This window comes from Botryllus schlosseri, chromosome 8 (genome assembly GCF_051294905.1).
Source record: "Botryllus schlosseri isolate E-star chromosome 8, Bs_hap1, whole genome shotgun sequence".
Classification (NCBI taxonomy): domain Eukaryota; kingdom Metazoa; phylum Chordata; class Ascidiacea; order Stolidobranchia; family Styelidae; genus Botryllus; species Botryllus schlosseri.
Window position 1 is genome coordinate 24888919 of NC_137243.1, and position 13982 is coordinate 24902900.

A 13982-nucleotide genomic window follows, 5' to 3' on the forward strand; every position below is an offset into this window, starting at 1 on the left:
ACAGAGTATGGTATGGTAACAAATAGCTTCCAATTTTTTCTACTGTAGTCTAGGCGGCTAGGCCTGCTACATTTTCTCTCAGAAAGTCTCTTTTGTAATTCTTTAAAGTCCATCAGATATAAAACGGTGGCGTAGACTTCTATATTTCTGCTTCAATTTGCTAAAACTATGTATCTCCAGACAAAATTCGTTATATTTCCTCTTTTGATCTCAAATACTGTCTGACAAATATTCTTGTTTCCTATCCACGAATCTGTTCACTAAGTGTTGCTGCTTTGTCTGAGTACTTCAATAGTCTGTTTTCACTTGCACTGCATGAGAGTGGGTGATTAGCCTACTTAGCATTGCTTCTTATTTTTACATAGTTAATTGTTTTGCAATGGTTTATAGATTTTTAAAACACACGCTGCTATTCTCTAATGGTGTTGTGTAGCATTTTGCCAGTATTATTGAGAGGGAAAAATGTAGTCTTGAACCTTCAATTATAAATTACTGCAACAATAGATCAATATAAATAGGCATAGACTGGGGCCTGGGCTGACCTGCTGGTATCACCCGGGAGTTGGGAATTAACATTCTAAGTCATATTATTGTATAGAAAAGAATCCATTTTGCAAAATGGGTTACACTGTTCAAATATCTCTTGACAGCTGTGATCATCTGTACTTGTCAAGCTGAGAGGAGGTTGCTATCCAATTATTTTACAATATTTTGGGAACATTCTCCAATAGTCTTAATGTTCCTTGTAATAATAATAAATTGATCAGAAGGGGTGATGTATCTGTTTGTGCATTGTCTGTTAGTGTTGAAGTCCAGAATGATTTTATTGATCTTCCATTCACTAAACTATCCATCTAGCTTTGACTAACATGATCACACAAGTCTGGTTGATCAATATATTGCAAATTGTAGCATCGGATGGTACTTAACCACTTTAGAAGTGGATTTGAAGCACTGTTGCTGTTGCACGCTAAACCATGAAATTAACTTCATTATTACAAATGTGTTCCCTGGAACGAATTCTAGATTTAATATCACCATAACATAGCATGGGTCTTGCTTTTACTAGTTGAGTTGGGGCCTATCTGTCATAGCTTGATGTTTATGACTGGCCATATTGAAAGTACTGTAGTTTGTGCGTGATTGAAGTCAATTTTCGTACCATCCTGTGTATTTAAATGAAGAGGTATACTAACTTATGTGCTATGACACCGGAGATCATTTCCTGATGTGAGGTGAGTGGATCTGGCACGTTTTCCATGTAGCAAACTTTCCTTTGATAATGACATGGGTGGCTATGGTTGGTTGGCAATAATGTCTGTTACAATGGTAAGATTTCAGAACTAACATATTCTTAATTTGACTCCAGGCTGTTTTTTTATCACTACGGTATTTGGCAAGTAATTTGTGTCCGATTTGTTGAATATAGGCCTGCCTATGTCTGCCTACAGCTTACACTATTGCATTCATGCTGTGCACGATGCAATAGGATTTATTTCCAATGCTTTACATTAATATTACCAGGCATAGACTGTGATTTGGTGTTTCTTATTTTGTCGGTCGCACTGGCACAATATTGATTTGCTTATATTCCAATATCTGTGGTTGCTCTATGAAGCAATGTACAAACCAATTGTTATCTAACTTGGTAAATTAACCCTGGAAATTTCCTTTCATTATGTATTTACGAATGTAGGGAAAAGGAGAGTTATGTTTAATAAGCATGACCGTGAAATCTATATATAAGCTATAGCCTATTACAGTTCCTTTGCTACAGCATTCGCTTTTGGTTAGAATATCGAAAATACAGTTAATGTAAGGAACAGTCCATAGATTGTAGGCTATAATGATATGAATATAATGTCTTGGTGTTTTTATCAATGTAGAGTTAGTCTTGGTTTGTGATAAATAGGTTGCAACAATGATATTTTCTGTGCATCTTGATCCACTGCAGATTCTGAGATGGGCTACTGCTGATTTTTTTCTTTGCTGTTACAAAAACTCAGATATCAGGTCTATTATATTGCATTCATAATTTCTTGGTACAATAGGTTTTATTGCCAATGCATTACATTAATATTACCCGGCCTTTAAGAGGTGGAAAATTGTATGTAACTCATAGTGGGAACAATCACCATCATAGTTAAAGAAATACAGCTGTTGTGACAATGGCTACTATAAATACAGTATGAACGGGATAGACCTCTTGCATAGTGTTACCTTGATTGTGATTTGTGAAATTTACTTCAACATAATTCGTTATTCACTTGCTCTTACAAATCTAGCCTACATACAGTAACCCTGCATATTGTTTTTATAGCTCTTTTGCGTGTGAAATTAGTGTCTCTCTGTGGAATATTTAACATACGATTGAGCTGCTTGATTGCTGGATGCTCTGAAACTGTGTGTGATAATGGACGAAGACCTATATCCCCCCATGGACCCTGTAAATTCCCCAAATTCTGAGCATGTCTACTCCCCCATCGCGAATCAATTACCAGATATGTCTTTCACAAATGGAGACTTGAACATGATACCTTCAACTGGTCAGAAAATAGTCAACCAACAGCCGTCTAATCCTAATACAATGTATCGGGATTTATTGCTCAATAGTCCAGCACCAAGCAATCATTCTCAAGCCGAAGTGAATGAGACCGGTATTGCGACAGTTTTGGTAAGCCTATCTCCCATATCATATTATGTGTGAACTGACCTACCATGACCCTATCTGAGAGATTTTGTGAAGTATTGTACAAGTTGCTACATATAGATTTGCTCCGATTATAATTCCCAAATATGTTCTCTTTCATAATGCCTTCTGGGAACAGTTATTTCCATTGTTTGTAGCTTAACTACTTTTTGAACTTGTTATGTTGATTTGACAATCAAAGAAAGTTTGTGATCCACTATCAGAGGTTGCTCACCGTGATCAAGTCTCATTGAATTCTTCTAATAACACAACCTTTTGCCAAACTTTGGTTATTACCTACGTTATTGCTTGTCATCTATGTTCCTCATATGATATATTCACTGGCTGATGGTCAACTGTAAATCAGTTCTTTTGTAGCTGTCTTGCCATAAACGTTGAAAGTTTTTTTCTTGCACTTGATTATAGGCCTACAATGGAATATTATATTCATATTGAAACAAATCGGAATATTTTCGATTGACACTCGTCAGGTGTAATAGTCAACAACTAATTCAAATTCAACAGAACAATGTCTATCAACAATCGTACTCCTACCACCTAATATGACGGAATTGTTGTGATGTGATTGTTTATATGCATGAGGGGTGTCGAACTCAAATTGCGTCGCGGGCCGGATTCAAGCCTTCAAATCGCTCACGGGCCAGACCAGTCAACTGATTCCAAAATGTTACCTAGTGCTCTTGCTTTTCGCTTGAATACCTTAGAAGGATATAGAGATAATACCAAAAGCATTTACGCGGATCATAGGGTATTTTAAAGTAGCAGATCGCAAAACCTTGATACGCGAACAATGGAATTGGCAAAAATACTATGATTGCCGATCGAATACAGTTAAGAACTGCTAAAACAGTGGTATTAACGAAGATATATAGTTGCCATATTCTATGCTCCCTTTGATTTAGTCGTAGTCTGGCGTAAGCCCTGCATATTAGGGCTGTTCAAAAATAACCTTTTTTCCCGGATTCCAGCTAGTCACTGCTTAAATTGTCAGGTTACCCTAAAAAACGCTGCACACCAAATTTGGTTCAATTCTAACAAGTATAGGAATCCGCAGATCCAATTAAAATTTTTAATTTATTATGGAAAATTAAAAAAAAATTCGAATTTTTCTGCCAACCCCATGAAATTGTTGAGCTGTCCTCAAAGACGTTGCAAAACAAATTTGAGTCAATTCCGACCAGTAGAAGCGGAGTTATGTGAGTTTTTCGTTGATAAATCGTGGATTATACGCCGATCAAGGATAATCCGAGGATTATCATCGAAAAACTCGCATAACTCCGCTTCTACTGGTCGGAATTGACTCAAATTTGTTTTGCAACGTCTTTGAAGACAATTTAACGATTTCATGGGGTTGGAAGAAAAATTTGATATTTTTTTTTTAATTTTCCATAATTAATTAAAGAGCTTCTTGGAGGTACAGAACTTCAATATACAATTAAATAGTATATTCATATTGAAATGAACCCGAATATTTTCGGCTGACACTCGTCAGGGGTAATCGTCAGCAACTAGTAGAGAATTGGAAAGAACATTGTATATCAACAATCGTATCACAAAATATGACGTCACCAGCATGAAATTTCGAATGAGAGAACGTTCAATGTACTATTTTTAGGTGATACACGAACTCCTTTTGTTGACAGAGTTTTGGTTGGTGTATTTTGATAAAAGTTGATTCCAAGGCACACAAATGGAATTGTGAACGGCCTCGACCTACGATTCGAAATCGGTCGTCTCGATAATTATTCGCACAAATCGGATTATCCAACAGATGTTTGCCGATGGCAGAATTAATTGCCTTTGATCGATCAGCATCAATCTTAAGTGGATGAGTTAAATGAATTAAAATTTTCAATTAGATCTGCGGAGTCCTATACTTGTTAGAATTGAACCAAATTTGGTGTGCAGCGTTTTTTAGGGTAACCTGACAATTTAAGCAGTGACTGGCTGGAATCCGGGAAAAAAAAATTATTTTTGAACAGCCCTACTGCATCTGGGTTGCGAGGAACACAAGATATTTAATTTGAAACACGGACGTTGAAGTTTGGTTTATTATCATTAAATCGCGAGTCCAGTTTCTCTTATGTCTGGGGATGTATTGGGTCGAAATTGACACAGCAGTGTGACCATAAATCTTTCAATTATAATATGTTTGTGCAACTTATATATTTTCCCTATCTATAACGGTTCCGCATTGGATGTTGATTTCACCAAGTTGTTACTACAGTGGTAACTAGAGTGAAACCACAGCGCTGCATAGTCGGTTAATGGAGATTATATACACGGAAGTATTTCCTGTAAAATATCTCAACATTTGTTACAAATGTGCTGGAAAACATGAAAAGAATTGCTTCGCGGGCCGGATGAAATCGTTTTGCGGGCCGGATGCGGCCCGCGGGCTGTATGTGTGACACCCCTGATATAGATCATTCTCACCAATTATTTCCTAGTTCCTGACGATTGTGAACCGGGTTATCTCAAGATGAATTCATTATTCAATCGTATATTGAAGTTCTGTACCGCCAAGAGTCTTAACAGATATTTTATTTGCTTCTAAATATTTTGGCAGGGCGACGCTTGGAACGAAATAATCGATGCGACTCTTATGTATGACTCCGAGGTGCAGCCGACCCCTGACAACGTCACGTGTGACTGTATGTATTTACGGTCTCCACTGTCCAGTCTCAATGCAGGGGTTGATGCGATTGGTTGTTGCAGATGAAAGTCCGTATCACGATCAGTGGAATAAAATTGACGAGTTGATGCGCGACGGGAGCGAAGTTATTAAACGGCATATCGACCGTATGTGGGTTTACAGCCAAGATACTGGTTTCGACTTCACTATACGCAAGCGCATGAATCAAACCTTGGAGCTAATGCGCTGGTAAGTTTTATATGCACTCAACTAAATCTCAAAGAAAAAGTAGGGCCTACTCATCTGCGATTATACAGGTAAAGAGATAGGCCTACATAGAAACAGGGCTTCTCAGGTTTCTTTTTGATTAAAATATACTGTACATTAGATACATATTACCGTACATACCATTGCAACCATTGCATACCATACAAGCAATTGCTTCTTAATAAATACTAGTCCATCCTCAAGATTACCGGACCACGACCTGACCTATCGATCTCGCCTTCCATGACATGCCACCCCATTTTTGTCGCTTGCTTTTTTCTATACTATCTTCTTTACTTTTCATTCAGTGTGCATGCCTCCCCTTTCCATCGCCCGGACCAATGTGGGGGTCTGATTCCATAGACTACTCCAAGTCGCTTCGACACCTTCCTATCTTTTCATTGTATCGCATTTTTGTGATGTATTGAACTGATAAAAATTGCTAGTAATCCAATGATGATGATTATGCTAATTATTCCTATGACTGCTGAATATGGGCGAGAGTATCAAACAATTGAAATGTCACTACCAACAAGTTTGATCGGTAACTTGTAGGTTCATGCGTAGTCATACGCAGACCAATGATTTTCGAAACCAGTGCCCAACGACAGGAGTTGAACATAACTTTGAAGTCATATAGCCCACATTACATCAGTAAATTCTTTAAAATAATCTCAGATTGATCACTGACAGAATTTCTGATTGTCAGCTTCTTTTCTATCAACAATTGGAGCATTACTGAGTCATTAATATTATTATTAGCATATTCCATCATTGGCAGTAAAATTTTGATAAACATATTTTCGGGAAAATAAGGTACAGTACCTTGTTAAACGTTTTCAACATTGTGTCCCCTGTATCAATAATTTTGTAAACAAGTCTAGAACTGAAAGAGATACGCCAGGGTGGAGTGAAAAAGAGAAAAATCTGAATTTCAAAAAATGCTCTTGATATTTGGTACCAAATGAATAACTTCTATCATGATTTCTGGTTCTTGCGCCCATTAGTGGCCGAGCAATTTCACCAAACGAGTCGAAAATAGCTAGTTTTGCCATATCTTGATAACCGCTTATGCTAGAAAGCCAGTTTTGGGTTTGAAATCTGCGGAAGCAACCTGTTTCTATCTCACTCACAATATATTTTTGCAACTGCAATCCAATAGGTTTCACTGAATTGAGATTGCAGAGCACCACTCTCCACTACTAATAGACAGATGCTGATACTCACTCCTGAAATATATTATGCAGCAGACTCTGCGATGCTAAAATTCTGGTGTTATCCTGACTCCTGATAACCCCATGTCACAGAATTTTCGAAATAACTACCGTACTTGATTGGATCATGTTCAACAATAAGACCAAGTTTCTGAGTTTTTATTTTTCAATGTGGTCTATCAATTATGATCAGTTGGGGGCAGTCAGTGGCCCGCGGGCCACATTTGGTTCTGTGTGGCCCGCGAGGTATTTCTCCAAATTAGTTATAACATCAGGTAAAATTGCAAGCCCAACTGAAATTTGATTAGCCTGACCGCAAAATTCGATGATGACTAAAATATCAGTTCCGACGCATTGGCGTGGTTAGGAGCCAGTCACATTTATCGCAGATCTTCGTATATTACCATAAAGTAGGATATTTCGCAGTATTTATTTATTTGACTTCAAATTTTTCTTAGCATTTCGCGTGATTCATTGTCACTCGATTTTTTGCATTTAGTATTGGTATTGGTATGGTATTTATTTATAAATACGCGTAGTTGACAGAATTGAGTCTAGCTATATTCGCAAGTTGGAGATAACATGTCGTCCAACATGCTACTTCGCTTGTGTGCTCGCAGAGAAATCATCAGCGATGAGACATCTGCACAAAATAATAGAGGCACGTTCAGCAAAACCTTTGATATTGATATGTCTAAACGCCGAATATTCCTGTCCTTGCCAAATGAACCCAGTGGTATACAGAGGCGACCCTCAATATATTCAAGTAACTTATTTATTGGTCGAATTCATGCATCACCTTTGAAAATATTTCGCGCATCGCGCGACCAAGACGTGAATGCACAGTTGCACACATAATCGTATCAATCTTAAAGCGTAGTAACGTAAGTCTTGTTTTCAACGTCGCCTAATTCGGTTCGCTTCTATTGGACGACTAAAAAAAGGACATCAACATTCAAGTGGCCCGCGAAATGGTTCTTAAGTCTCGTGTGGCCCTTTGGCTGAAGAGGTTGGTCCCCCTTGATTTAGATTGAATCTATCATACTTTGCAATTCTGTTTTTAGGGATAAAGTCAACCGCGACGAACATGAAATCAGCTCCAAACTCATTACCCACTTATACGGACAGGTCCAAGACCAACTCACGCGCTTGGATTCGTCACAAGAAAACAATTACAGAATCTCACTCCTTAGATTCAGCGACAAATTGGTTGTAAGTTGATAAAAATTATAGCTTTATTGTCCAGGTTGTTGAGTGAACGTGATATTTAATGAAAACAGTGGTAGACCACTAGTATCGCAGAATAGAGGTGTTGGACTGTTGGGTTCGAATCCAGCCACTGGTGTGATGATCAAGTGCTGGCCGTAAACCTGGGTTAATTGGAGGGGCTATAGCAGGATGAGCCTCGTCTGTAAAACTAAACGTCAGCTCACTTAGCATTGAGCTCAGACTGCTATGAATTGGCAGTTTCGTTGGTTCTCAATTCTGCCCAACTATCAATGAATGGGACGAACTTTCATGCCGTTGACGTCATAGTCAGTGATGAGCTTGTTCAAATGTTCATATTGGCTCCAATGTTCTTTTAACATCCCTGCTGGTTGCTGATGATCACCCCTGACGAGTGTCAGCCGAAATTCGGGTTCATTTCGATATAAATATATTATCCTATTGTATGTTGAAGTTTTGTAAAGGTATTTGTAGTAAGTTCTCGCCCTTTGTGTTACTATATCTACTAAACCAGGGGGTGTCAAACTCAAATTGCGTCGCGGGCCGGATTCAAACCTTGAGATCGCCCGCGGGCCGGACCGATTATACGACTACAAATGTTACCTCATGCCTTTGTTTTTCACTTGAATGGGGTACTGTTATAGCATTACCTTTATTCGCGAATAATGGAATTGGCACAAAAACGGTGATTGGCAGACATGAACCGTTAAAACAGTGGCACTAATGACGATATCAGTTGGCATATGTCTATGCTAGCGGTTCTCAAACATTTTTCGACACGCCCCCCTTTATGATAGTGAAAATTTTCGTGCCCCCTTATCTTGGGTTACCATATTTTGGAAATCTGAAAAGAGGACACTTTTTCAGAATTTACAGACTTGCAAAACCGGAGGGAAATCCTGATAAAATGGTAAACTTTTCCCACTTTGTGGTCAGTTGACTAAAAAAAGGTCAACTTACCGGCTCAGCTCCCGAAATATCCGCCGAAGCATACTTCGGTGCTGACTTATGACATGTAGGCCTATGTCAGTCGAATTTAGCCTCAAATTGACCAAATTTCTCAAAAAAGAGGACGAAATCTCAAAAAAGAGGATAAAAGGGTGTCCTCTGAGGACGCTTTCAAAAAAGTTAAAAAAGAGGACAAATCCTCTTGAAAGAGAATGTATGGTAACCCTACCCTTATCGTCATATCACAAAATGCAACCAGGATGCTGGTTATCCCAACAGATAGTTGGATGTCATGGCAGATTATGACTGTTGATGAGAGAATTCTCAAATATGAAATTCGGACTATACACTGAGAAATAGCTATGAATTCGAGGTAAATCGCGCGGAGCACAAAATAAATTTTCAGTTGACCGCAGCTTGGCATCCCCAGTTAGAATCACTGTTCTATGCTCTCTTGGATTCAGTTGAAATCTGGCGTCAGCTCTGCGTATGCGTTGTGAGGAATAAATGAGATTTAACTGTAAACTCAGACATTTGAATGTGGTGTATCATTATTGAATCGCGATTCGGGTGTCTCTGGAGGCCGGGGACCTTCTGAGTCGGAAGTGACACAGCAGTACGATCACAGATTCGAATAATATTTTGCCGAAACTGATATATTTTCCGTGCAACCCTCATATAATGGTTCCATAGTGGCGTTTTTGCCTCTGTGAATAACCACTGTTTGATTGATTCTTCCAGAAAACTTGGAACTCGGTGTGCACTTTTTTGCCTTCTCAGAATTGGGTGTGAATTTTACCGACCTGTTCCTAATGGTAACTGGAGTGAAACCGCAACGCCGCAGTTGAGTGTATATAATGTGACCTATGAGCAAATTGAACAGAACATGCTTTCTTGAAGGATTATTTTATGAAAGTCTTTACCCTACGTTTACATTTCCTACAAATTTGCTGAATGAATCAAGCCTTTTCCAAACTACTCAGAATTGGTTCGCGGGGCGGATGGAATCGTCTGATGGGCCGGATGTGGCCCGCGGGCCGTATGTTTGACACCCCTGTACTAAACTGAATGCATGCAACCTATTCGCATGCACTTCAACTGCAATTGTAGGCTTTCTCATGCATCATGTGCGATAGGGTTATAGCTAATTTTGATCACTACCACCGGTAGGATAGGCCTATGTATAAAAATAGGCGTATTGGCAAAGTTTTTGTTGCTTTTTACAGAAGTAACTACATATGATCTGTTTCGCCAGCGTCACTATAATTTATCTCGCGTGTCGCAATTTCATCTACATTGTTTTATCCGAGTTTATCTCTCGCAATAACACATTTTTCACCTAATGTTTGTTTGATCTCCCTCCCGTCTTATCACCACAAATGTCAGAATGTGATTGAATATGTGCCAAATGAGGTTGCAATGAAATCAAATTTAATTCCAAGCTATTGCAATTATTTGGTGGTTCAATAAAGACTCAGCTAATGAAGCAGTCGCTTGGGTAGGCTAGCTCGAGAAATATTTTTCGACACACCCCACTTGGTGGTAGTGAAAAATTTCGTGCCCCACTTATTGTGATATCAAAAAATATTTAAAAACATAACCAAAATGTTTGCAAACCCTATGCATTGTTTGCTGGCATTGAAGGTGTTATGGCTGTTGAGACACTTTCAAAATTCAAAATTCGGACAATGCACAGAGCACTATGCGCAGCATTATGGGCTGGAGGTGAAATTTCCAGTTGAATATTTCGTTAAACATAATCATGTGCATTGGTATCACGTGCAGATATTTTAGCGATTTTGTTGCCCAATCCCTTGCATTCCCTACTTGAGTTTAGCTCAAATGTACATGAGCCGGAGCTAAGTCAAAGACCAATGGCGTTATTCGGAATTTGAACTATGCACATAGCATTCATTGTGGGTTGGAGGTAAAATTTCCAGTTAAATATTTTGTTAAACGTCATCATGTGCATTGGTATCACGCGCAGATATTTTAGTGATTTTGTTGCGTAATCCCTTTTATCACCCTATTTGAGTTTAGTTCAAATGTACCTGACCATGAGCTAAGTCAAAAATCAATGGCACAGCTAAATGCCCTTCATTCACGAACATCTTCTGATTAGTCCAAGGTTTGGTATTAACCAAAATCTAGCATCAGTGTATGGTTGGTAGGCCTACGACACAATTATGATGCAAAATCGAATTTTTATTAGGATTATTGCCACATAAATCAAACTCATTCCGAGTTCAAGAAACATCATTTCTCTCAGGCGGCTTCGCGCCTCCCCTTTCAGATGGTTTCACCCCCCCCCCCACGACAACTTAACAAGGTGGGTAAGCCACTTGTTTACAAGGAGGTGCATTAGTCAGCGTTGGCCATTAATTAGACAAATGTAGGTTCAGATTTTTGATGAATTTAAAAACATGGAACGTATTTTTCTGCATAGTCTTATTAAATATAGTTCATGTTTTGACTTAACGTAAGTCACAATGCTGTAAATTTTGTATGAAACTGCTTGAAAGTAGCCTACAAGTCGTTTAAGTCCAGTTATATGGGAAAGCCAAGAAGATTTTTTCAACAAAATTCGATGAATTTCTACTGCACAATTTAACGACATTTGGAAGTAAGATAGAGGTTAGCAAACAGCGAAGTCACATTTATTTCAAAGGAAACCGAACAATCAAATTCAAATTAGTGTTTTTAACAGAAACTATAATAGAGCCACATATAGCACGTCTTGATTTGATTTTTGAAGGTTCCACAGTCTTCAACTTTTATTTTGAAGTTTTAGCCTACTGGACTCTGCAACGTCAAAAAGTTCGTTGATAGAATTACTTAAACTGGAACATGTGATTTTATTGGTCAGTGTGCGTTTCAAATTTCCCATCTCGATATTTCCGGTAATATGCTCGTGCAACCCCAGGCAGATGGTTGAATGTTCTTCAATACAAACAACTCACCTTTCACGTCCCCACTGTTTCATATTGACTTTGCTTGCTTAAGAGTAGGTTCCCCTTTGGTGAAAAGCTGTTGCAGTGTTCCATGTCAATATTGACAGAGAGCCGGTAGCTTGAAAGTCCCCAGGCCATTCTTGGAAATACCATGTTTTCTCAATGGATTTGTTACAATACTTCATTTTAATATCCCAAAACTGATCATTGTATTGCAGATATTGTTATCAGTCTGTTTACTGAAATTTGCTTGGTGTTAATCTACATGTCATTCAGCTCTTATCAAAGCCTATGTTATCTAGATGAGGAGTATTGATAGTGATACAACTCTTGAAATTTATGTATAGGCAATAGGCATACACAACAAATCAATGGAATCAACTACAGTGTATATATAAAAGCTGTTGTCAAAGTAATTACAGTCTGGAGTGTAGTCAGAATAGAGGGTTAGGAGAAAGTCACATCCTTGGAATCACTGCAAATAGTGCCATCTTCCACTCCAGCAAAATAAGGAAATCCTCTCTTTATTTTGTATCTCTAACCAGATTGTTTGGTGTCATGTGACGTCGTCGTTTGTCAGCCATGTACTGTAGTGGGTGTAGATCTACAATTCGCCTCCATGAAGATGAGAAAAAGTCAAAATGGAGAATTTGTGACAGTCAGTAGGCAGTTTGGCGAGGTGTATTTTTATTTTGAATTGTATGCATGAATAGCTTTATTCAGAGTACTCCAGTTGCAGCAATTTCAAATGAGCTCCGATAGACGTTTGGATGAAGTTGTAGTGATGCATTCATGGTTTGGGTGATAGTTTACTGGGAAGTCTGAGCACTTGACACTTGACAATGTAAGCCTGGGCTGGTGCTAATCCTAATGCCATGGGTGAATGAGGTGGCTGTATTCCCAGATTTTGCTCAGCACCAGATCAATTTAATCTGCTTGAGCAGATCACCAATTAAAATATGAAATGCTACATATTACCACTCAGAAATAATACAGTTTAAAATAAGACGCCTTTCCAGTAGGTAGGCTGAGAGGCAATGTGACTTTGCTGCATTAAAACTTAACAATAAGACCATTCGAGTGGCTAATAATATCTTCCGAAATAAGTCAATTTGCTCTTCGAAATCAATAATTCACGACTGACTTGAATTTTACTGAAGCTGCAGAGCATTACGCTGTATTCTTGAATAGAATTCATGCATCCAGACTTTTCACCTATGAATTGCTCCGGTAAGTAGTAATGAGTGATTTGTATTGGGAACTATGCATTGGAATGATGCTCCTGCCCAGTTGAGACGGTATGTTGAGCTTACCAGTGTGGCATAAGTAATTGTCAGGTTCCACAGAATATCAGGAATTTCGGCTTCAGCCTTGTCTGTAGTTTTTTAATCCTAGTTTCCGTGTTATGATCTTAGAACTTTACCGTGATTTTTTAGAACTCTACACTGCCTTATTACAATATCACGATTACACCTATTCTTTTTAAATTTTATTGTCAAGCAACGCGTCTCGGGCAATCACGGATACCGGTCACAAATCAGCATTCAGGCAAGGCAATTTCCAAGGTTCTTTTCAGTATAATCATCACTATAATTGGGGGATGGTATTCCGATATTGCCTAGCTACAATGACATAATTAATCACATATAACCGTGCATGAGATCCAGTGAACATAGTGGTTGAAATCTAATGTTCAATGATAAACTCACGCTATGATACAATTCCAAAGAACATGAAATATTGGGGCTGAAATGCATAAGGGAAAGTGTTCGATTGTTCATTGGTAGCAGTAGTATTTGTAACACCGATGAACACTGTGCTCCAGATTCATGCCTCACTTCATATCGTAGATTGTAGGCACCAATGACAATTTAAATATATAATCACACCATAATATCCTAGAAACACGTCAGAAATATTTTCAAAGTACGTTTCGCCACAGAAAGACCTAAAATGACTGGGTGATACATTGCTTTATACCACCCACCTTAAATTATCTGGTATTTCTGATTGCCTCAACCCCTTTTAGC

General features: G+C 38.4%; 1 protein-coding gene across 2 annotated transcripts in view; it reads left to right on the forward strand.

The window, feature by feature from the left end:
* Positions 1-63: 63 nt before the first annotated feature.
* Positions 64-13982, forward strand: part of LOC145444531 (signal transducer and activator of transcription 5A-like) — a 53607-nt gene continuing 39688 nt past the window's right edge. For both annotated transcript variants that reach the window (XM_080322516.1, XM_080322517.1), the window contains exons 1-4: positions 64-2674; positions 5280-5364; positions 5429-5594; positions 7891-8038. In XM_080322516.1, the coding sequence (XP_080178642.1) occupies positions 2414-2674; positions 5280-5364; positions 5429-5594; positions 7891-8038 (660 nt within the window). In that variant the 5' untranslated portion in view covers positions 64-2413. The remainder of the gene's footprint in view (positions 2675-5279; positions 5365-5428; positions 5595-7890; positions 8039-13982) is intronic.